The 24,273-nt window shown below is 42.7% G+C and overlaps 1 protein-coding gene across 3 annotated transcripts in view; it reads right to left on the bottom strand.

Moving 5' to 3' along the window:
- Positions 1 to 24,273, bottom strand: part of LOC141106500 (uncharacterized) — a 50,909-nt gene that overhangs the window by 13,550 nt on the left and 13,086 nt on the right. For 2 of the 3 annotated variants that reach the window (XM_073597310.1, XM_073597312.1), the window contains exon 3: positions 14,011 to 14,137. In XM_073597310.1, the coding sequence (XP_073453411.1) occupies positions 14,011 to 14,137 (127 nt within the window). Of the gene's footprint in view, positions 1 to 14,010; positions 14,138 to 20,059; positions 20,236 to 24,273 lie in introns of all 3 variants that reach the window. The other variant, XM_073597313.1, reaches the window with a different exon arrangement.

The following is a 24,273-nucleotide window of genomic DNA, read 5'->3' as shown; positions in this document are numbered from 1 at the left end:
TCCTCTCTATGAGCACACACTTATTAGTTTCCCGTTTGCCCTCTCTTCAACCCCCTATTATTTTAACCAGCAGTTACCTGTAGAAACCTTTGCCACTTCAACCCTTCTCTTTTCTATTCTGCTTCTAAATAACTCTACAACAAAATCTTGCCCATCTCCACCCTATCTTCAACTACGTATCTCTTCAACCTGCAAACAGTTACCTGTAGAACGCTTTGCTACTTTTACCTTACCTGCTCTATTCAGCTACTGACTACCTCTACAACAAAATTTCACCCCCTTTTCCTGTCCTGGCCACTACTGTTTACAACAGCTCACTCTCTTCATCCCTGGACACACTTGCTCACCTCTCACTACACACAAAATTAGGCAATGACCACAGCAACCCTGGCAAACAGGTGACACCAGAACTCTGACATAGCTGTGCTCTTGAACAGGTGTGGCATTAAACTAGGTCCCTGCAAGACTACGCCCCGTATAAAGCTGCCCTCCTAAAATATAATATAAATCCTTCCTGGATGCTGCCAACAGACCTCTAACACCCTCTCATCCAGTTCTTGTTAACTATTTTCTAACTTTAACTCACTACTTCATCTGCCATTGCAACCACCCACATAATCATTTATTGCCCAGGATATCGCCAATCACTTTAAAAACAAGATACTGTAGATGCAATTAGATCTCCACTGTCCAGTTATTTCCCCCAAGTAACATACTGTGTCTACCAACACATTCAATTGCTTCCTCATATGACCCTGTAATTACAGAGGAGGTTGCTAAACCACCATACATAAAAAGCCATCACTGGAACCCACCAGTCTGAACAACCTAAGACCCTTCTCATTGCTCCCGTTTACTTCCAAACTTCTACAACATCTAGTTTACCACCATCCAAGCTGATAACTTACTAATAACAAGCTTTTTGACCCCTAAAGCCGCGTACACACGACCAGTCTTTCCGTCGGAATGAACTCTGATGGTCTTTTCGACGGAATTCCGCTGAAACGGACTTGCCTACACACGATCACACCAAAGTCTGATCGTTTAGAACGCGATAACGTACGACGGGACTAGAAAAAGGAAATTCAATAGCCAGTAGCCAATAGCTGCCCTTGCGTCGTTTTTGGTCCATCAGAGGAGCAGTTTTCCTGATAGGAACTGAATGCTGATGCCAGACTCATCATGTACAACTATCTTCTTACTCTGTCTGCCTTTAGGTAATCCCTGAAAACTCATCTCTGCAATGAAACCTATCCCTCCTCCACCTACCAAATGGAATTTTTTTCGATCAACTCATCCCTCACAATTATTACCTTTTGTATCACTTGCCTTTCCCTTTTGGATTGTATCATGAGCAGGGCCCTCTTTACCCTCTTGTCCTGAATGGTATTGTAACTTTACTGGCCTCCTTTATTTTATAATGTGCTGCGCAAGCTTTTGGTGCTATATAAATCCTGTATAATAATAATAATATTGTACAGTTAATATTAATAACATATTACTGGATTCGGATAGGTTCTGGGATATGTTACTGATGTTTCCTGGGGTGGGATAGGTTCTGGGACAGATATTACTGTAGTGATATAGGTTTGAGGCACATATTACTTGAGGGGTAAAGGTTCTGGGGCATATAAATCTGGGGTGGGATAGATTCTGGGACATACTTATATTACTGCAGTTGAATAGGTTTGAGACACGTATTACTTGAAGGGTAAAGGTTCCAGGGCATAAATATCTGGGGAGGGATAGGTTCTGGGAAACATATTACTGTAGTGGGATAGGTTCGAGACACATATTACTTGAGGTGTAAAGGTCCTGGGGCATATAAATCTGGGGTGGGATAGGTTATGGGACACACATTACTAGTGGGGAATATGTGTGGACAGTGGGATAGGTTCTGGACCAAATGTTACTGGGGTTGTATAAGGCTAGAGGGATCCTTTTACTGGGGTGAATGAGTTCTGCAACACATTTTAAAGGGGTTGGATAGGTTCTGTGCTGCATATTACTGAGATGCAGAGGTTTTGTGGCACATAGTACATAGGTTTGAAGAAGGTATTGTTTTTATGACTAGAGAATAAGATGTTTCTGTGCCACCTTTTTAGCCGGAGTTTTGCATATCAATTGCTTAGTGTACACGTTAATCATGATTATCTCTAGTATCCCCCAATGATTGCCAATCTTCAGCTTCTTTAAAAATTAGCCACAACCTAATTAGTTGATAAATCTGTTGAATGGAACGTGACTAGCTCTAAATTTGAACAAGGAAACCAAGCATACCTAAATAAATGGCTGCAGTTTATCGAAAGCAACATTTCTGTTTAATAATTTTGTGTTGTTCCATACCCTGTAACTACCCATAACCAATGTTTTATTTTTTTAACTTTCCCACCTGGATATTATTTTCTCCTACTTCTACATATCAACTAAGTAGCCACGCTCACTGCATGCCTGCATGAACCCTCCCTGCTCTGATCTGTGATCTGTGCCATGTAACCATGACAGGCCTACCTGTTTGATAACAAGCATATTATGAAATGAAATGACCGGGAGTTCTGCCAAAAATTACAAACAAACGCTATAGTGTCCGGAAATAAAATGTTTCTAAATTGCATATTATTTCTTCTCCTTATGACAGCTGTCAGGATGGAACTACAGAAAACGTATAATAGCCCATACTTTATACACATTTTGTATTGATCTGGTCTTGAGTTCTTCTTTCACATAGAACAATTTAGACAATAAATTAGACCTTCAAAGTCTTAGACACACAAAGAACAACTGAAAAAAAGAAGGTAGGTGGTATGAATTTATTGAAATAAAATAATATTCTGAGTAAGCACCGTATTCCCATTTAAAGATGACCTTCAGACAAACGGCTAAATACATAGATGATTTACATATAAAGGAGCAGTTTTAGAGATGGGTCAAAGATGGCTTCAGCTCCTGTTCTCTACCCGTGGAGAACTCCTCTGACGCCCTTTTCAGGCTTTACCATTGAGGCAAGCTACCGAAGAGGGGGAAACACATCTGAGGAGTTCTCTACAGATGGAGAACAGGAGCTGAAGCCACCTTTTATCCATCTCATTCACATTTATGCAACAGGGATTTGTTGTCTCTGTGAATACGACCAGCATAATTAATATAAAGCTGCATTATTTGAGTTCTCTATATCTGCCTGGAGTTCAACATTAGATATTTGCTACTGTCTGTCACTTTTTAATGCATTTTGCAAGTTGGAGCTTTCAGAGCTATACAATTTCAGTCCTCCAGAAATGAGCTAGAACTGGGAACAAGTATAAAGGATTTTACTGGTTGATTTCTTGTTCCAGGTCACTAGCTAATTTGATAATAAAGCAAGGCTGGGGAGATAGGCAGCCCAGAGCTTGAACCTGAAAAAAAAGGTGGTAATAGCAATTCCAATATGTTTTTCCTTGAACCTGAGTTGGAGAAGAGTTTGGAAGTGTAATGATTAGGTGCATTTTAAGGACACTAATCTAAACATGCAGAGAAAGCCAAAGAAGAAAAGGTTAGCCATTTGCCCTAACACGATGATGATTAATACGCATCTGTCTGCAAATTAGAATTGATAAAGAAGGAGAATATATTTAAAGCAGTTCTTCAGTTCCCCTCCAAAAAGAATTAATAGTCAGCAGCTACAAATACTGTAGCTCAGGGTTTCTCAACCAGGGTTCCATTGAACCCCTGGGTTGCTTCAGAGGTTGCTAGGGGTTTCTTGAGCAATGACAAATTTCTGTATGTCAGATAAGTTTCCACTGGCACCATCGATCTTTTTAGTTATCTGTAAGGAAGGGGGCAATTCTTCCCAATGGTCATGAGTGTAAGGAGCTCTTCCCACTGATTATTACACTAATGTATCATGAGTTGTAGATATAGTAATTATTAACAAGGTTTACCTGAAACCGGAAAGTTATTTTAATGGTTCCTCTTGAAAAAGTTGAGAAAGGCTGCTGTAGCTGCTGACTTTTAATAAAAAGGACCATTACAGTGGGGCAAAAAAGTATTTATTCAGCCACCAATTGTGCAAGTTCTCCCAATTAAAAAGATGAGAGAGGCCTGTATTTGTCATCATAGGTAACTATGAGAGACAAAATTTGGAAACAAATCCAGACAATCACAGTCTGATTTTTAAAAGAATTTTTTTGCAAATTATGGTGGAAAATAAGTATTTTGTCAATATCAAAAGTTCATCTCGATACTTTGTTATATATCCTTTGTTGGCAATGACAGAGGTCAAACGTTTTCTGTAGGTCTTCACAAGGTTGTCACACACTGTTGCTGGTATGTTGGCCCATTCCTCCATGCAGATCTCTTCTAGAGCAGTGATGTTTTAGGGCTGTCGTTGGGCAACACGGACTTTCAACTCCCTCTAAAGGTTTTCTATGGGGTTGAGATCTGGAGACTGGCTAGGCCACGCTAGGACCTTAAAATGCTTCTTACGAAGCCACTCCTTCGTTGCCCGGGTGGTGTGTTTGGGATCATTGTCATGCTGAAAGACCCAGCCACGTTTCATCTTCAATGCCCTTGCTGATGGGAGGAGGTTTGCACTCAAAATCTCACGATACATGGCCCCATTCATTCTTTCATGTACATGGATCAGTCGTCCTGTTCCCTTTGCAGAGAAACAGCCCCAAAGCATGATGTTGCCACCCCCATGCTTCACAGAAGGTATGGTGTTCTTTGGTTGCAACTCAACATTCTCTCACCTCCAAACACGATGAGTTGTGTTTCTACCAAACAGTTCTCCCCTCTTAAATAATCTTTATTAACATCTCTTAACTTTACATACACCATGTTAAAAACAACCACAAATTCAAGTATACATACACTGTTGAAGAAGAGACCGTGTGACCCTCAACCTTTCCCCTCCATACAATATTACACCTACATATCCTATCCAACAGCTAACCTCGTGTGGTACCATAGGACGGCAGGTAGTTGTTTTCCCCCATACCCTCCCATCTTCCCCTTACTTCCGTCCCTCCCCAAACCAGGGCCTCCCCTTTATTCCTGACATCCTAGACTTACTAACCAGGGGTTCCACATCTTTTTAAACTTTTTAAGGCTCCCTCTTCTGATATATAAGGCTCTCTCCTTCCATATTACGTCGTTTATTGTTTTAACCCACTCATCAACTGCCGGGGGGAGGGCTGATTGCCATCTCTGCATAATAAGCTTCCGAGCTTGGTATAAGCATCTTAAAACCGCTACCCTGACCGTTGTCTCCTCCAAACTCCATTCCCTATATCCAAGGATGCAGAGTCTGACATCTGCCTCTAAAAGAATCCCCCACTTGTCTCCGATATGGCCCACAACCCCCAGCCAGTACCGTACCAGTTTAGGGCACCTCCATACCATATGTATCAGATCACCCTCCTCCCCACAACTGGGGCACTTAGCATCGGGTCTTACACCAAAACGGAATAGTTTTTTTGGGGTATAGTATGCTCTATATAGCAACATTAGGTGGGAGAGTCTCTGTGCAGGTGAGACTGAAACCTCCTGCCCTACCTCCAGAACTTCCCTCCATTGTGAATCAGTTAACTTTCCCACATCCTTCTCCCACCCCTCCCTGCAGCCAAGGTGCTCTGGACTAACAATGGCTTCCTTGCGTAATTGCGTGTATATTCTGGAGATGAAGCCCTTCATCTGCCCGGGCCTAATCACTCTCTGAAGCAGTACAGCGTCTGTCCAAACTAGGGGACCTACCCTAAATTGCGCCTCCAGGGCCGCTCTCATTTGTAAATATCTAAAAAATGTTTGTTTTGGAATATTGTATTCTTTTTGGAGGTCCTCAAAGGTTTTCAGTACGTTCCCTCGGTACAGTTGGGCCAGCCTATTTATACCCCACCTCACCCATTCCTTGAATTCCCCCATAGCCACAATCTCCTGTAGGTTTCTGTTGTGCCAGAGGGGAGCGAATTCTGTAAACCCGGCATAACCCATTAATGTCTTAGTTGCTTTCCAAACTCTTATTATTAACTTAGTTGTGGGACCGCTACCCGGTAATGAGTCTGCCTCCAGTGCCTCCACTATGGTTTTATGGGGTGCTTCCAGAGTTAACAAACCTCTATCAGCATAACCCCCCCCCTATATGCTGTAACTGTGCCGCCAAAAAGTAACACCTCGGATGCGGGAGAGTTATTCCTCCTTCTTTAACTGGCAACTGTAGGTTCTGCAGGCCAATCCTGGCCTTCCCTCTCCTCCACAACAGTTCCCTAAAGAGTGAGTCTATTTTTTTAAACCACTTTTTATTCACCCACACCGGCGAGTTGTGCAACAGGTACAACAGTTGGGGCAACCAAACCATCTTGATTAAGTTGCCTCTTCCTGCTACGGATAGGGGCAGCCGACTCCAGATGTCAGTTTTACGCTCAAATTTACCCAGTAGTGGAACTAGATTATCTACAACGTACTGATTGGGATCTTTTGACATATTTATACCCAGGTAACGAATCCTTGAAACTACTTTTCAGTTGTCCTGTTCCCTTTGCCGAGAAACAGCCCCAAAGCATGATGTTGCCACCCCCATGCTTCACAGTAGGTATGGTGTTCTTTGGTTGCAACTCAGCATTCTCTCTCCTCCAAACACCACGAGTTGTGTTTCTACCAAACAGTTCTACTTTGGTTTCATCTGACCATATGACATTCTCCCAGTCCTCTTCTGGATCATCCAAATGCTCTCTAGCAAACCTCAGATGGGCCTGGACATGTACTGGCTTAAGCAGGGGGACACGTCTGGCACTGCAGGATCTGAGTCCCTGGCGGCGTAGTGTGTTACTGATGGTAGCCTTTGTTACGTTGATCCCAGCTCTCTGCAGGTCATTCACTTGGTTCCCCCGTGTGGTTCTCGGATTTTTGCTCACCGTTCTTTGATTATTTTGACCCCACAGGGTGAGATCTTGCATGGAGCCCCAGATCGAGGGAGATTATCAGTGGTCTTGTACGTCTTCCATTTTCTAATTATTGCTCCCACAGTTGATTTCTTCACACCAAGCTGCTTGCCTATTGCAGATTCAGTCTTCCCAGCCTGGTGCAGGTCTACAATTTTGTTTCTGGTGTCCTTCGACAGCTCTTTGGTCTTCACCTTAGTGGAGTTTGGAGTGTGACTGTTTGAGGTTGTGGACAGGTGTCTTTTATACTGATAACAAGTTCAAACAGAGGAGCCTCTTAAAGAAGAAGATACAGGTCTGTGAGAGCCAGAAATCTTGCTTGTTTGTAGGTGACCAAATACTTATTTTCCACCATAATTTGCAAATAAATTCTTTCAATAATCAGACAATGTGATTGTCTGGATTTATTTCCACATTTTGTCTCTCATAGTTGAGGTATACCTATGATAACAATTACAGGCCTCTCTCACCTTTTTAAGTGGGAGAGCTTGCACAATTGGTGGCTGACTAAATACTTTTTTGCCCCACTATACTTGTCCAGGTATCCAGCGCTGTCCTCATCCAGGCCGGTTCTTTGCCAGACTTCAGGTCACTGGCGCCACTCTGCTAACTGTGGGAAGCCGGCTGTGACTCCTTGCAGCTTTACAGCCGGGTAGCCACTGCGTATATACAGGCCGCGCTCCTGGTGCCACAGCCTCCTGGGACCTCCTGGGACCTGTGACGTGGCCCACGCAGCTGCGGGCAGCATGTGTAGACATGAACAAAGAATGACTCTGCACTTTTATCAACAACTGTTTGACACTCAGTAGTAAGAATAAAGTCTCTGAGAGACTGTAGGGTGCCACCTGTGACTTTCTAGACCTAGGTAAAAATCGGATTAAAGGCTCCAATGAAGACAAAGTTTGATAAGTATTTTTTTCATGTTTTTATTAGGTTTTGACAACTGAGCTTGTAAACACAAGTAGCACTCTAGATCTAATCTAAAAACATTTACTTAATATACTGTACCAATGACAACCGTTTCATCTATAACCACCTTCAAAGAATATGGTGTGTGAATTTGGTCTGCAAGCTGCGACACCAATCTAAAATAAAGTATTCAGAAAATAATTTACTTCATCTACAAAGTGGGATGATCATCGTCTCAGGAAATAACTTAACAATATGCAAGAAATAGATTCAAAAGTTTATCAGATAGTGAGTGCTTGAACATCTCTAAAATCTTACCCCATGAACAGAAACTGAAATCATCGTTGTTTCATTTAATTTTGAAATAAGTTATAACATTGATCAAAGGTTTCAAGACTAGGTGCGTTTTATTACCACTTTAGCACCTTTGAAATATCAAGCCAAAGCAAGCAAACTTGCACTCTTCTCTTACTGTGCTTACAGAACTGTTCTAAGACCATCAAGGTTCCTAACAACTCAGATTTCATTCTAGATTTCCTGATACTACTTTTTTTTTTCAATCCGCGATGGTTCTTAAAAACAAAACACCTAAGTGTACAAAAAAAGTGCATATGAAAAACACACACAAAAAGTGCATTTAAGGGTGTGTCTCTTGTCCACCCACGCAAAGGAGTTGAACCTTACCCTGACCCCTGGGGCACAAGGCTCCTGTCAGGGGCAAGGCTGAACTTGGTCCACCTAGCCAAAAAGCCTGGCACACCCATCTCTTCATGGTCAGCCGAAGCCGATCAACGAGTACTAGGTGAGGGGCTCTTCCAAAGAGAGACTCCCACTTCAGGGGAGGAAGGAAACAAAAGTGCAAGTGATAAACGTGAAAAAAAAAACTTACATAAAAATAAATAAGTGCTAGTGCATACGCTAGGCCCTGAGGCCTGGTAACAAAAATTTCCCCAAACTTAGCCAAAAGGCCCTAACACTAAGAGGTTCAGTTCAGAAAAAGCTTAAGTGCCGTGGCCATGTGCTCATCCCTTGCTGTGGAGTTTCCCATGCCCAAGTGATACTACAAGCACCCCTGGGGCGACCAACTCCCAGGGGGCACAGACAACGCAAATTCTCTGCCTTCCCAGTCCACGGCCAGACCAGGTAGACCCATTTAAATCAGGAGGCACTGGGCCTGTCTAATCTTCCTGGTGGAATTACTCCCATGCCCCACATCCCAGTAATAATTCCACAGGTACAACTGGAGGGGCCCAGTGCCTCCCGATTTGAACTACTTTCTTCAGAATACTGTTCTTGCTGCTAATAGAACTATATCAAAGAATACATTGGATTGCTTTAGATGTTCTTTTGACTAGTCCATAATTGGCTAGCTGGGATCAGAAAAAAAAAGAACTGTGGCTTCTCTCTTCAGCTCATCCCCTCAGTGCTTTTCCTTTTGTATACGATTCCAGGGACTTCACAGTGAGCAACAATACGCTGGTTAGAAATCATAATTTTAGACTGACTGGCACTGTATCAACTGCGTAATGGGGCGTGTGACCAGTTTTAATTTTTAAGTTTTTAAGTTTTAATTTTTTCCCCCAAAGTTCTGACAGCAAAAAAAGCTGTCACTGTATTCCTCATATTTAACTGATTGCATCTTTGGATAAAGACTCATACAGCTGAATCCCAACACAATGGTTCAGGTACAGCTTTGCTGCCTTGAAGTACCCCGAGAGATATGTATATGCAAATGTGAAGGTTCTCCCCATATTTGTTTGGGTTCAAAGTGCTCTAGTATCCTGCCCAGGTATATACTGGTAGGTTTCCCCCCTAAACTGTACATGATTTAAGAAGGGACATTAAACTCCTCATGGGTGGGGAATGATGTGAATGGTTCTATAAAAGAGAGAATCTTGCTGTCCTATAAATGAATAAAATAATTTAAAGCTGGACTCTTTGCTGGCACTATTATCCTTTTGAACCTGAGGAGTTCTAAGATGGGTTTGCTTCTGGTTCCTGGGTTTTATAAAATGTTATGATTCACACTGGTTTTGCGGATATAGCTTGTATCTTTTATCCTCTAATTTGCGCATTTGCTCCCTTTGTTGTTTGTTCAGCCATAGGAATTTTTAGGCTGGCCATATGTGGTTCAAATCATGTATGGGCAAGCAGAATGTACCAAGTTGACTTGGGTTCAACCAGCCTGCCGGATTTACTTGTGATTATCGTTAGTAGTTGCTATAGCCCCTAGCAATAATCACTGTCTTCTCCCGGTGGGAACGGATTTCCACTGCTGGAAGAATACAATCTCTCGGCAGGAGGGTTTCCCCTGTCAGAACTGTATGTGTTGATGGGGGTATTGTGCAAATTTCGCACCATTTATGGCCTGGCTAATGCTGGCCATACACTATACGGAAAATCGTCCGAACCCATTTTCGAGAACCGAACATTCGGCTGTGAGAGCAAACAATAGTGCCATCATGTAATGACTGATAAATTATTCAGTGGACATAAATGAATCAATTTTTTGTTCTTTTTTTACATATACCTAGTGCAAACAGTTTGGACGGGAAACACATTAACCTTTCAATTTATCGTTCGTTCGGCAGAAAATTTCCAAACTTTTCCTTCGTTTTTTCGGCTCAAAAACGTCCCAACGATTATCGATTCTGTGCCCTTTAACTGGTCAAAAAACAAATGAACTAGCCAAAGGACCAAATTTCACCCGATTTTTCGTATAGTGTATAGTGTATAATGTATGGCCAGCATTAGTCTTGAGAGGGCTACAACACCTGGATCATCTAGTCTGTGTTGCACAGTGGTCATCACATCAGAGGTAGTGTACTAAATTTCTTTAGGAACTCTTAGAGCGATGGTGTCAAGTTTTCACTATCCTTAGTCATACCCCCTTTCCTCCAATTAATTGCTGAGTTAGTTTAAAAGAAAACCTAATCCAAATGTCCAAAATTCTCACCAAAAGCTGTGGTCATGTGAGAGCCCAGGTTTCAAGTCTTTTCTGCAAGCAGAAGGGTCCTTGTTCCCGAGTGACAAGGACATTTCCTATTGGATGTCCAGAAGTTAAGTCCGCTCATGTTCAAAAGGTTGCAGTGGTGTAATGACATGAAGAGGTGACCATTCAGCACTGGCGCAGAATACAGCACTGGATCCACCAGTGCACACTCCTGAAAGCAACACCGGTGAGGCACAGAGACAGCGCAGCACTAAAAGGTTTTGCAAGGTATTTTGGCTTTCAAATAACAGCTGAATGGGTAAGAGGGGGCTATGAGGGGTGAAAGGATGGTGGGAAGGGAGCTCTGCAATGTAAAATCTCAGGCATGGCCCAGAAGACATAATTTGTGATGAAACGTGTAGGACAAAGCCTGTTGTGACATCATCATGCTTTACCGGAAGTGAGCCGGTAGATCTGAGTTTTTCACTAGAACGTTGATTTACATATAGTGCTGTCCATTTTTTTTATCTGCAAGTGCAATTTTATTCATTTTAGAAGATTGAATTCCTTTGGGAACACTTTAATAAGGACTTTAATTTTGAGATTTCTGTTTTTTTCACTTTATTGTGTATAAATAGCACAGTATTGAATCTCTCTCTCTCTCTCTCTCTCTCTCTCTCTCTATATATATATATTGTTTTTCTGTGAAGAATATCTCATAGCATGCTAGTGGCTTACATTAATATTGTTCCCACAAGCGTGGTTGCTGTTTTGGGTTGCCGGTAACAGCATTCAAACCAACTCTGCTGAGACCAGTGTCTACCAATCAGATTCCAGTATTTTCATAACTAACAATCTTTACAGGGTTAGTTCACCTTTATCAAAAACTGCCTATGCAACTAAAGGGTGTCAGTAGATAAAAGCAAACTGTGCAGCTTTGGCCAAAGTTAAACAATGCTCTCATTATAGGTGTAGATCATTTATGTGCCTCCCGAATCCTGGCCAAAAAACTCCCAGAGATGGCATCATCCTGTCCTGCCTTGTTGGTAGGACGTTGCTAAGACACTCCCAGACGATTCAAACCCCCTTGTGTCCGCTCTGTCTTCCCAGTTGCAGTAGCTCTGAGCTCAACAATGCTGTGACAGAGGAGATAGTAGACACACATGTACAGGGGGTTTGAGAGCTCGCTCCTGTGATGGTGGTAAAGTAACGTCTGGGAGTGTCTTAGCAATGTTCTTGCATATATAGATATATTTATAAAATATAAAAGTCAATCATTTATATTTTAATCGTATATGACTTATATGCCCCCCTAAAAAATCCCAGAGGCAACCATTTTCTGACTTGTCAGTGTTTTTTGGGATGGAGGCATCTTAGCTTTTGTGGTAGACCCTTTATTATACCTAATTGCATTACAGGCCAGCTTGGAAAAACATATTGTTCTCTTTATGTTTCAGCTAAAGTACAACAGGCCTTGAGTGCAGAGAGAGTGCTCCCTCATATACACCATATGGCCAAAGATTTGTGGACCCCTGAGCACTTCGCTTTTATGAATTTGATATCCAATTCCAAAACCATGGACTTAAATGGGTCTCTGTGACCACAGCAGCCTTCACAAGATTTTGGAGTGTGTCTGTGGGGATTGGTGCCCATTCAGCCAAAAGGGAATTTGTGAGGTCAGGTCCTGAATGGCATTCCAATTCATCCCAATGGTGTTCAGTAAGGCTGAGGTCAGGGCTCAGTGCAGACCACTTGAGCTCGTCCCACACTAAACTTTTAATCCAGCCTTTTTCATTGGAAAACGACCAGCAAGCCCCCCCCTTGTGGAATGAGCAAATGAACTGGACTCTATTAGGGACCTGGAATATCTGTTGTTGCAGAAAAATTATAGGGAAGTACAGTTTAAATGAGCTTGAACCTCTTGGTCTATGTTCCGTTTTTCCGCAGCACTCCAGGATTCGATCTTGAAGGACATTTCCATATTCCCACAGCATCTAGTAAGCCATGATGGAGTGCCCACTTCCCCTCCCCAACCTGCCACCCCCAATGCTCCCCTCCATGTCCCTTTTCATCTCCTTCCCCTCTTTCCTACTACCCCCCCTTAAATACTTCTTTTGTCGCCGTTCTCTATTCCGATTTGAGACACCAGCCATAGTGGTTTAACTACGACCTCTTTGCCAACTAGCGAATCTGTCAGCCAACTGGTCACACCTAATACTTTGACTCCAGAGGAGGGAGAAACCTAATTTACCTGACAAAGCCACTACCTTTTCCGGTATCCACTAGAAGCTCTGAGATGGTGGTGCCCAACTTTTGGTATAATATGTCTTGCCAATTGCAAGTTGTATGTTTTTAGAACACCTTCAGTGTTCTTAAAACAATGTTGGAAGAACTGATTCCTGATCTCTCTGTAATTTATTTTATCTGTCTAAATTGTTATTTTTGAATGCAAAAACCTGACTAAAATAAGACTGAATTACAGCAGCCTTTCTCAACCTTTTTAAAATAGAGGGGCCCTTTAACTTTCCAGACTCAGGGAAACCCTCCTACTAACTGCAATATCTACAGCTCAAGGTACATTAGTGTGATGGTCAAAGGGGAAAATGTTAATTACACTTGTGGTCATTGGGAAGAATCCCTTCTTACTGATAGCTAAAAAGATCATTGCTTCCAGTGGTTATACATCTGGGAGGCAGAAGATGCATATTGCTCAAGGAACCCCTAACAACCACTGAAGGAACCCTGGTTGAGAAAGGCTGCTTTAAACCATGTCTTTATGGATCTGACTTTGTGTACAGGAGTCCAGTGGTGCTGGAACAGAAAACAGCCTTCCTCAAAGTGATGCCACAAGCTTGAAAGCACACAATTGTCTAAAATGTTTTTGTATGTTGTAGCATTAATAGCACCCTTCACTGGAACGCCATGATTTGCAGGGATTTCCATATACTTGCTGCCATATGGATAATTGTGATGGTGAGGTGCCTAGTCTGCCCATTGCTTAATCTTCTGATTAGACACCAGCTGCCTGGTCCATAGCATTCTCCCTCTTTACTCTCCCTTGGCTCATCTGTATAGAATTGTTGGTACAGGTCAGACAATGATCAGCTACAAAGAAAGAGATCCACAAACACATATTCCAGTCACGTCTAGAACTAACGTCCTAAATACCTACCAGCAATGTGATTTCAAAATGAAGACCTGTAATAAAACCGGACCATAGGACGAAAAAAGAAAAAAGGTTTCATTCTGTCTTACCTAGTGACTGGAGGGTCTGATAGTTTTCAATCATCACCTCTCTGTATAGATCTTTCTCTTCATCATTTAGGTAATCCCACTCATCCTTGGAGAAGTAGACAGCGATGTCATCGAATGTAGCCTGTTCCTGCAAGAGAAGATTCTATGATCAATGTAATGGTTTCTTAAAGGAGGTGACCTTCTCTCTGAGAGCAACCGGTGCGACCGTTAAACCCATAGAGTGAATTCATTAAACTCTTAGAGGTCTCTCTATCAATGTTTTCACCCAAGATTTACCCAACTTTCACCTAAGATTCACTCATTTTTATTCTATTCTTCAGGGTACCTGTTGAAGTAAATTCTCCCAGATCTCCCATACTCCAATCAAGTAGTAGGTGGAACTCCCCTGAGGTGGGGACCCCATGCGCGGGGGGAGAACCTGACCAAAAGTCACGTGCCTTCCCACCCAAGAATTTCAGGTCAAGTCTAAGGACCTACACCCTACATATCAAGAGTAAGTTAAAGTGCATCATGCTGTGCAAAAAGTGCAAAGGAAAATACAGAAACATCAAAAAGTGGAAGAGAATAAAGGATAAGTGCTTTGGTGCCAATGTGCAATACAATGGCAGGCCTTCCGGCCGGTATAACAGTTGCTCTGGTCACAGCCAAAAGACCCAGTCCAGGAGGCAGGTGTGGAAAAAAGTGTGCAATGGGTGATGTGACCAAGGTGCCATAATAAAATAAAAGTGAGCTCTCCCTCTGTGTGTGTTTCTGATATCCCTTAACTGCCACTCCAGGTACGCAAGCACTGCAGGCTTTTCTCAGCCCGACTTATGGCCAAACAAATGCAGCACCATCCCTACCAGGAAGGCATTAGTACTAAGGCAGAGCACTGCCTTCAACTGGGGAAAAGCTTGGCAAACCTTGTCCGATTTAATTCGGGAGGAAAAGAGCCCTTCCAATCGCACCCACCTTATTACGTCAAAAAAATACTAACTGGTGCCCCCAACTGGAAATTGAACCAACTTTATTCCTCCTGAAAACTGATAAGAACAGATATTTAACTTGATCTTAGCCACAGGGCTGAGAAGTGATTCCAGGTTATTGAGATGATGTAATCAGTCTTCTTTCCCTCAGTGATTACAGTGTACTTTATAACTTTGTAGCACATCAAGTTGTTGATGAAAATGATTATCTTGACGTCGACAATCATCTGTATATTCATTTTCGCCATTGTAAACCTGAGTACGTTGACAAATATGTTTGCTAAAAATGTTGACGATGACATTGATATTGACAGTTGTCAATGTATCCATATTCCTTATAATCAAACTAAGTAAGTTGACAAAGATGTTGATGAAAACACAGATTTTGACGTTGATGTTGACAATCATCCATATATATCCATCTTCGCAATTGTCAACCTGAGTACATTAACAAAGATGTTGATGGAAATGTTGATGATGAGGTTCTTATTGACAATCATCAACATATCCATATTCATCATCATCAACCAAGTAAACTGACAAAGATGTTGATGTAAACTATTATCGTGACATTGATGTTCACAATCCTCGATATCAGTGGTTCTCAACCTCAGTCCTCAACTACCCCCAACAGGCCATGTTTTTAGGTTTTCCTTTATCTTGCACAGGTGCTTCAAATCAGAGTCAGTGGCTTAGTATTTTGGACAGCTATTTTATCTAAGAGAAATTCCCAAAACATGGCCTGTTGGGGGGACTTGAGGACCGAGGCTGAGAACCACTAATCTATATATTCATTTTGGCCATTGACAAAGATCACGTGTGTATATTTCGATTGTGTACCTAAGCTTTAAAACAATATCTTACTTTTGGGCCTCATTCACATGAGCGTGCTACAGTGCAAGCAGTCCTGTTCATGACAATTGGGATGTAGAGGCTGCTGCCAATCGGACATCTGTGCAGGTTGGGGTTGTATGGCCCCCAAATGAACACACGCTGTCGTTGTTCAGGGCCATGCACACGCACCCACACAGAACACCTGTGCATCCCTATGCAGGTAAACACAGTGCTCGCGCGATCGTACACTGTAGTACGCCAGTGTGAATGAGGCCTTATGTTGAGTACACGCGACTGGACTTTCCGGCAGAAAAGGTCCGACGGAACCATTCTGTCGGACATTCCGATTGTGTGCGGGCTTCATCGGACCTTTTCTTTCGAAAATTCTGACGGATCTAGAAATAGAACATGTTTCAAATTTTTCCGACGGACTCAGTTCCTATCGGGAAAATCGCTCGTCTGTATGCTATTCCGACGGACCAAAAACGATGCAAGGGCGGCTATTGGCTACTGGCTATTGAGCTTCCTTTGTCTAGTTCCGTCGTATGTCATCGCGTTCTAAACGAATGGACTTTGGTGTGATCGTGTGTAGGCAAGTTCGTTTCAGCGGAACTCCGTCGGAAAGACCGTCAGAGTTAATTCCGAAGGAAAGTCCAGTCGTGTGTACGCGGCATTAGAGACACACATACACACATATTACATCTTCTAGGTTTTTTATTTAATTACTTTGAAATATTTCTTTAAAAAACATAAATAGGAAAAGCTTTTTAATGTTCGCAGCACAGATCAGTTCTAATTCTACGAGAGGAGAATTATTTCTATGCACAGTAACTCGGGGAAGAAGCAGAGCCAAATAATATCTTACCAAGACCCCAAGGACCAGGCTGTCTCCTCTGGAACTGTGGCAAGTGATTTTATCCCCTGCTGGACAGAGACCCAGCAGAAAAATTGTTAAGAATTAATACTTTTTTTTTTTTTTTTTTTTTAATGGCTTGTTTTTGTTGTTGCTTATTTGTTATAAAATTTAAAAAATAAAATCTGAATAAAAAAAAAAAAAAAAAAAGAATGAATTAGTTAAGAAGGAGGAAATGGGCTATAATGTATATAGATTCATCCCCATGCCTGTAGTATTTGTAAACCCCCTCCCTCTTAAAAACTAAAAAATTAGGTAGCCAAAATTAAAGTGTTTGTCAAGCCCAATTATTTTCTAAATTTTGGATAGAGTAGGGAGTAGTTATGACACCTGTCAGGTTTTTAACCACTTGACCTCTATAAGGTTTTACCCCCTTCATGACCAGGACATTTTTTGCTGTTCAACACTGCGCTACTTTAACTGGCAATCGCTTGGTCATGCAACACTGTACACAAATTCAATTTATATCATTTTTTTTCACATAAATAGCGCTTTCTTTTGGTGGTATTTAATCATCACTGGGTTTTCTATTTTTTTACTATATAAATGCAAAAATACCAAAAAAATTTAAAGAAAAACATGTTTTTCTTCGTTTCTGTTATAACATTTTTCAAACAAATAAACTTTCTTCTTAAATGCAAGCCAAAATGTATTTTTCTGCATGTCTTTGGTAAAAAAAATAAAACTCCCCCCCCAAAAAAAACAATAGGTGTATATTAATTGGTTTGTTTAAAAGTTATACTGTGGAGTCTACAAGCTATGGTAAATATTTGAAAATTGATTGATCCTGATGTACTGATGGCCAATATAATTTATTGAGGCCCTAAAATGCCAGAACAGTACAAATATCCCCCAAAAGTAGACAAAATTAAATATATATATATATATATATATATATATATATATATATATATATATATATATATTTTTTTTTTTTTTTCTAAATACTGTCACCAGTGCAGTACAGCGTCATCAAATGACTGGTGTGGCAGTTATCAGGGATACTGACTGGTGACAGTATGTACAAAAAACTAAATTAAATCATTTTCTTTTTTACAATTTTTTTTTTACATACTCTCATCAGAAAAGTGCAGTGTCACCATAGTTGGGGTGATCAGGAATTTATAAAATGTTTTACACTATGATTGTTTGTTACATTGTTGATCACTGTAACAGCAATCGTTTGAACGATGGCTTTCATTCATGACTCATTGTTACTACTGTGATGCTGTGATTGGCCCACAGCTACCACTAGAGTTGGGCGAACAGCTCAAGCTGAGCAAAAGTTTGGCCCGAACTTCGCCTGTTCGGCGAACAACTGAATTTCTGGGGCGCTCAGCGGGATGTTCGCTTGCCGAGCACCCCACAATGCACTGCTCGCAATGCACAGCTTTGCCCAATCAGGGTACATTCAATAGCTGGTTATTAAGGAGTGAGCTGGGAAACCGGCCACTGCGTCTTTAACAACAAATGAGTAATCAGTTGTCAACAGGCTTTCCCGCTGACAGCTGAATGAGAAAACAAACATTGCTGGCAATAGAAAAAAAGGGCATGCCCCCCCCCCGAATCCATACCAGGCCCGTCAGGTCTTTTAAGATTTTAAAGGGAACCCCACTTCATAAAAAAAAAATAGGTGGGGCCTCCCACAAACCATACCAGACCCTTATCTGAGCATGCACCCTGACAGAAAAGAGGGGGACAGGTGAGCGCCCCCCCTCCTGTACCATACCGGGCCACATGCCCTCATCATGAAGGGTGCTGTGGGGCAGGGGGGGTTTGCCCCCCCCACCCCGAAGCACCTTGTCCCCATGGGCCTCTTTCTGGCAACCCAACAAGGGGGCCCCCAGATCCCCCCCACCCCAATGTGAATGATTATAGGGTACATTGTACCCCTACCCATTCACCAAAAAAGTGTCAAAAATAAATAAAAACAGGAGAAAGTTTCTGACAATTCCTTCATTAAATAAAAATTAAAAACAATGTCCCCCAATGTAGATCCATCGTCAATCACGATGCCCACCACACCACCGGACCCGAAAAAATTAAAATAAAAACGCTCTGCCTGTGACGAACACTAATGCCGCGTACACACGGTCGGACTTTTCGTCTACAAAAGTCCAACGGACGCCGACGGACTAAAGCTGGCTGGTAATCCGATCGTGTGTGGGCTTCTCCGGACTTTCAGCAGACTTTTTCAGCCTCAAATCCGACGGACTTTAGATTTGAAACATGCTTCAAATCTTTACGTCGTAACTACGACGGACCCCGAAATCCGCTCGTCTGTGTGCTAGTCCGACGGACAAAAACCCATGCTAGGGCAGCTATTGGCTACTGGCTATGAACTTCCTTATTTTAGTCCGGTGTACGTCATCACATAGGAATCCGTCGGACTTTTGTGTGGTCGTGTGTAGGCAAGTCCGTTCGTTAGAAAGTCTGCTGCAAGTCCGCCGAAAGTCCGCCGGAAGTCTGTCGGACAGGCTGTCGGACTTTTGTAGACGAAAAGTCCGACCGTGTGTACGCGGCATAACTGCTCTGCCGTTTGACAGTTCTTAAATAGATAAGGGACGGGGCCACCCGGTGATGTCATCTGGTGACACTGCCCCTTGTGAACTCATGAACCCAGCAAAGCACCTCCCAATGTTGAGGGCATCGTGGCTGGGTATGGTTCGCTCATCCCCCCTTTACTGACCTGCCGGGCTGCATGCTCAGATAAGGGTCTGGTATAGATTTTTTTTGGGGGGGAGCCCCCATGCTGTTTTTTATTCTTTATTTTGGCATCAGGTTTACCTTAAAATCCATACCAGAGCCACATGGCCTGGTATGGATTTGGAGGGGGGGACCCACGTCGTTTTTTTTAACATGTTTGTATTGCCGGCAATGGTAATGGTCATTTCTTTTCTTTCTAAATGTCAGTTTTGCTGCAGCAGGTTCTATACATGGTACAGATGCGCCACTTTACAGGCAGACCCCCAGGCACTATATTTAAAGGAATTTTTAATTTTTATTGTTTCACTTTAACCATCATTAAAATCACTGCTCCTGTAAAAACAACCTTTTTAAAGAAAATTTTTTGCATTACTACATGTCCCCCAGGGAATTACCTGGGACCCCACACCCTTTTTATGGCCAATAAATTGTATATAAGCTTTCAAAATGTGGACTTGCACTTCAGAGAAACTCCGTCCTTTTGTGCATTAAAGCTGAATTCCACGGAAATTAAAAATATACCCTTGCAGTGGGAACCCCAACCCCCCCCCCCCTGCACGCGCGCGCACACACGGCAATGGTTAAATGCTTATTTTTGCCTAGGGTACCACTGTAATGCGGCTTTACTTACCCCTTGCTCTCCTGGCAACCAGTTTGCTCAACTTTCCTCCGATGTTCTGAAATGTGGGCGGACCCTCGGCATCCTCTCATACAAGACAGGACTGCCGGTCCTGCATTGTATCTGATGACATCAGAGTGGGACTGACAGACAGATTGTTGTCTGTCGGTTGCATGCAGAGGAGAAGCCTGCAGAAGTGAGAGATAAGGTAAATAAAAAATTTTCATAATTGTGCCCTAGCCAAAAAAAAAAAAATGAGCATGTAGCCCTTACAGGGCAGGTGGAGAGCTACTGCAAGGGTAGATTATTAATTTCGCCAGAGTTAGCCTTTAAAGGGCAAAGTGACAGAGTCTCTAGAAAGCTCATGGAAAGCCCACCCTTCATACTTCTGCCATGCACCCTTGCTGTTCCTTCCTCTATTGGAGCTGGGAGCACTGTGTGACCTCCATGTCAGCTGGCATTGGGGCTTGCAAAGGGTTGATGATGTCCTCCTATTGTGACAATATAAGGACCTGGTGATTGGCCGTGACCTCTAAGCATTGCATCCTGGGAGGAGATCACATGCCACCTTCCCCCATACCTGGCAGGACCAGGCATATTGTAAAATCTCAGAGAGAGCAGAAAACTGAGTATAATTGGGTCAGAGTTGGGCTTTTAAAAGAATTTGCCCTGAGTTAGAATAAAGCTGTGCATTACCAATGTAGGATTAAAGCTCCAAGTACTCCTCTGTGATGTATATACAAACCCTAGCAATGGATTTCTGTAGTTTGGGCCTTTATGGTCTGCTAACTACTTCCAGTCCGGGCCAACTCTAACATCCCTCTCCTACATAATTTTTTTTTGCTAGAAAACTACTTAGAACTTCCAAATATTATATACTTTTTTAAGGCAGAGGCCCTGGAGAATAAACTGTCGGGTGTTGCATATTAGTATGTAATTTTTCAAACACAGATTTTTTTGGAAAAAAAATACCCTAATGATTTTTTATGCACAAAAACACATTATAATACCCAATGTATGAATAAAATGTAAAAAGATGATGTATTACACAGAGTAAATACATACCAAACATGCTTTAAAATTGTGTACACCCGTGGAAGGGATAGTTGGATAGTGGAGAGTTTTAAAAGACTCTTGGACGTGCATCTTAGTGAAAGCAATATACGAGGATATGAGAAATTATTTTCGACACGCACACACACCAACACAGGTTGAGCTGGATGTACTGTTGTCTTTATTCATCCTTACCAACCATGTAACTATGTAACCATGCATGGCACCAAACTACAGTACCTAAAAATCTCCAGAGGCAACCCTTTAAAAAGCCTTTACAGGTTACCAGTTTAGAGTTACAAAGGAGGTCTGGAGCTAAAATTATTGCTCTCACTATAACGTTTGTGACGATACCTCACATGAGTTGTGCAATTGCCATTTACATATGCGTGCGAGACTGACGCATGCATTCCTTAGCACGTACAAAGTACTGTACGTTGTCTCTTTAGGTTTTTTTTTTATCAACAACATCCCCTGTGATAGCATGGGCCGTGACAGGTCCTCTTTATGGAGACATCTGAGGTCTATTAGACCCCAAATCTCTCCTCTGGCCTCCAATGCAGCCGATCAGACACACATCGGTCTGATCAACTTCTTCACTGGCCAGTAACGGGCAGGTAAACGAAGAACCAAACCCGGAAGTAACAAAATCTGTGATTTCTGATGTCACACAGTGGAAGGCACAACATCAGTTCCTCTCACTGTGTCCCAGGAACCGGATCTTGCCAGTCGCATCCTTATTGTGACTGGCAGGATCGGACGCCCTGAGGGAGGGTCCTTGATGATGCCCTGAGGGAGGGCGAAATTCATTGACACAATTTCCTGTTTCGAATGACGTCACTTCCTGTCCGTGGAACGCATGCTATGAACGGCTGCTTCCTGGATCTACAGCTTTATATCCATGCCTGTTTTTAATCGTCTTTTTGTAAGTACCGATCCCTATGCGCATGAAATCAACTTTTTAACAGTACTTCACTATTAGTCCATCCTCTTTTCATTTCTGGGTGCCTGCATATCCTGTTGAGAGCCTCCTATTGGAAATCTATCATCTGATGTTTACACCGATCCATCATCTGATGTTTTGACACCAATCCACGTGTGTGGGATACCATTTACAAGCCTGAAAGACCCCTGGACTGCAAAGCTGGGGGTCGTCCTGTTCTGGTGAGCGGGGATGCAAAAGGGGGGTGTCACTGTACTTCTGCAAGTCTGTGAAGCATTTTTTGCACCTACTTCATTGTGGACTTATGCCCCGTACACACGGTCGGACATTGATCGGACATTCCAACAACAAAATCCATGGATTTTTTCCGACGGATGTTGGCTCAAACTTGTCTTGCATACACACGGTCGCACAAAGTTGTCGGAAAATCCGATCATTCTGAACGCGGTGACGTAAAACACGTACGTCAGGACTATAAATGGGGCAGTGGCCAATAGCTTTCATCTCTTTATTTATTCTGAGCATGCATGGCACTTTGTGTGTCGGATTTGTGTACACACGATCGGAATTTCCGACAATGGATTTTGTTGTTGGAAAATTTTATAGCAAGCTCTAAAACTTTGTGTGTCGGAAATTCCAATGGAAAATGTGTGATGGAGCCCACACACGGTCGGAATTTCCGACAACAAGGTCCTATCACACATTTTCCGTCGGAAAATCCGACCGTGTGTACGGGGCATAACACTTCAGTTGCAATTATTTTGATTTTTATTTGGACTTTTTTGTTGCTTTCACTTATATTGTGTGTGCGAGCGCTGTATTTTTTTATCCACATTTATCCAAGTGATTAGCACCTTGTCTACAGCAGCTGCATTTCATTATCACTTAGTTTTTTCCATCAGCGCGAGTTTATATTTAGTAATATATTTTCACACCGCAGGATGCCTACTACTTGGAAAGCCTCTTCTGTGCTCCTCTCTGATTTAGTTTCACTTGGTTACTAAGAACCTGACTTTCCCTGTACCATGCCTAAGCCACATCAACCGCCATTCCACTGTCCAATGAGAGCTTGCCAGTGGATAGTAAGGGCCCTCTCACTGGATGGAAATGGCAGTTGGTGGCAACTAGCCAAGAGACCAAAGAAAAGGCAAGTGGCAAGAACAATGTTATTGGAAGGAGCACAGGGGAGACTTTTCTGTCTGTGGTGGCACAGTATAGCCTACACCTGTGTGAGGGTCATGTTTACCCACATGGGGATGTGCAGGTGTTCTGTGCAAGCAGTCCCATTCTTGTAAATTGGTTCTGCATCAGCTGCACGGACACGGCCACTGCTCCCAATCTCACATTTGTGCGGGTGCACAGCCCTGAACTCAGACAGTGTGCATTCAGGGCCGCACACACAAACACCTACACTCCTGTAAATTGGGAGAAGCAGCTGTGTCCGTACAGCCACTGCATCAGAATTGACATCAATGGGACTGCCTGCACGGGGATACACAGAACACCTGTGCATCCCCATGCGGGGGTGTACACCGTAGTAAACTACCCATGAGAACGAGGCCTTAGACATGATGTTTAAAATTTTCGAGCCAAACTCTGGGCAAAAACAAAAGTTTTCCTATACAAGGGGGCTGTGCCCACACTGCATAGGCTAACTGCTCATTTTGTCAAGGGGTGATCAGAAAGCCTTATACTCACCCGATCCATCACTCCAGTGGCAAACGGCGCTCCCCCACCATCCAGCGGTGGACTGTTCCTGGTGTCCTTACATCCACAGCAGATCTGCTAGACTGTGGGGGGAGGAAAGGCAGGAGCTGCAGGGACCGATCTTGTGCTGTGAGGATCTGAGAATTAAGTATGTGTATCTCTGCTCTCCAACCTCCTAGAGCAGGGGTCTCCAAACTTTCTAAACAAAAGGCCAGTTTACGGTCCTTTAAACTTCAGGAGGGCTGGACTAGGGCCAGTGGGAGTAGAAAATGTCCTGGCGTCCAGTTTTAGTAAACAATGCCCTATCTTTGGTGTCAGGGGGAGGAATAGTGCCCCATGGTTGGTGTTAGTTGGAAGAATAGTGCCTCATTGTTGGTGTCAGTGGAAGGAATAGTGCCTCATTGTTGGTGTCAGTGGAAGGAATAGTGCCTCGTTGTTGGTGTCAGTGGAAGGAATAGTGCCTCGTTGTTGGTGTCAGTGGAAGGAATAGTGCCTCATTGTTGGTGTCAGTGGAAGGAATAGT

This window comes from Aquarana catesbeiana, linkage group LG08, assembly GCF_042186555.1.
Source record: "Aquarana catesbeiana isolate 2022-GZ linkage group LG08, ASM4218655v1, whole genome shotgun sequence".
Taxonomy (NCBI): Eukaryota; Metazoa; Chordata; class Amphibia; order Anura; family Ranidae; genus Aquarana; species Aquarana catesbeiana.
This window is presented reverse-complemented; position numbering and strand designations above follow the sequence as displayed.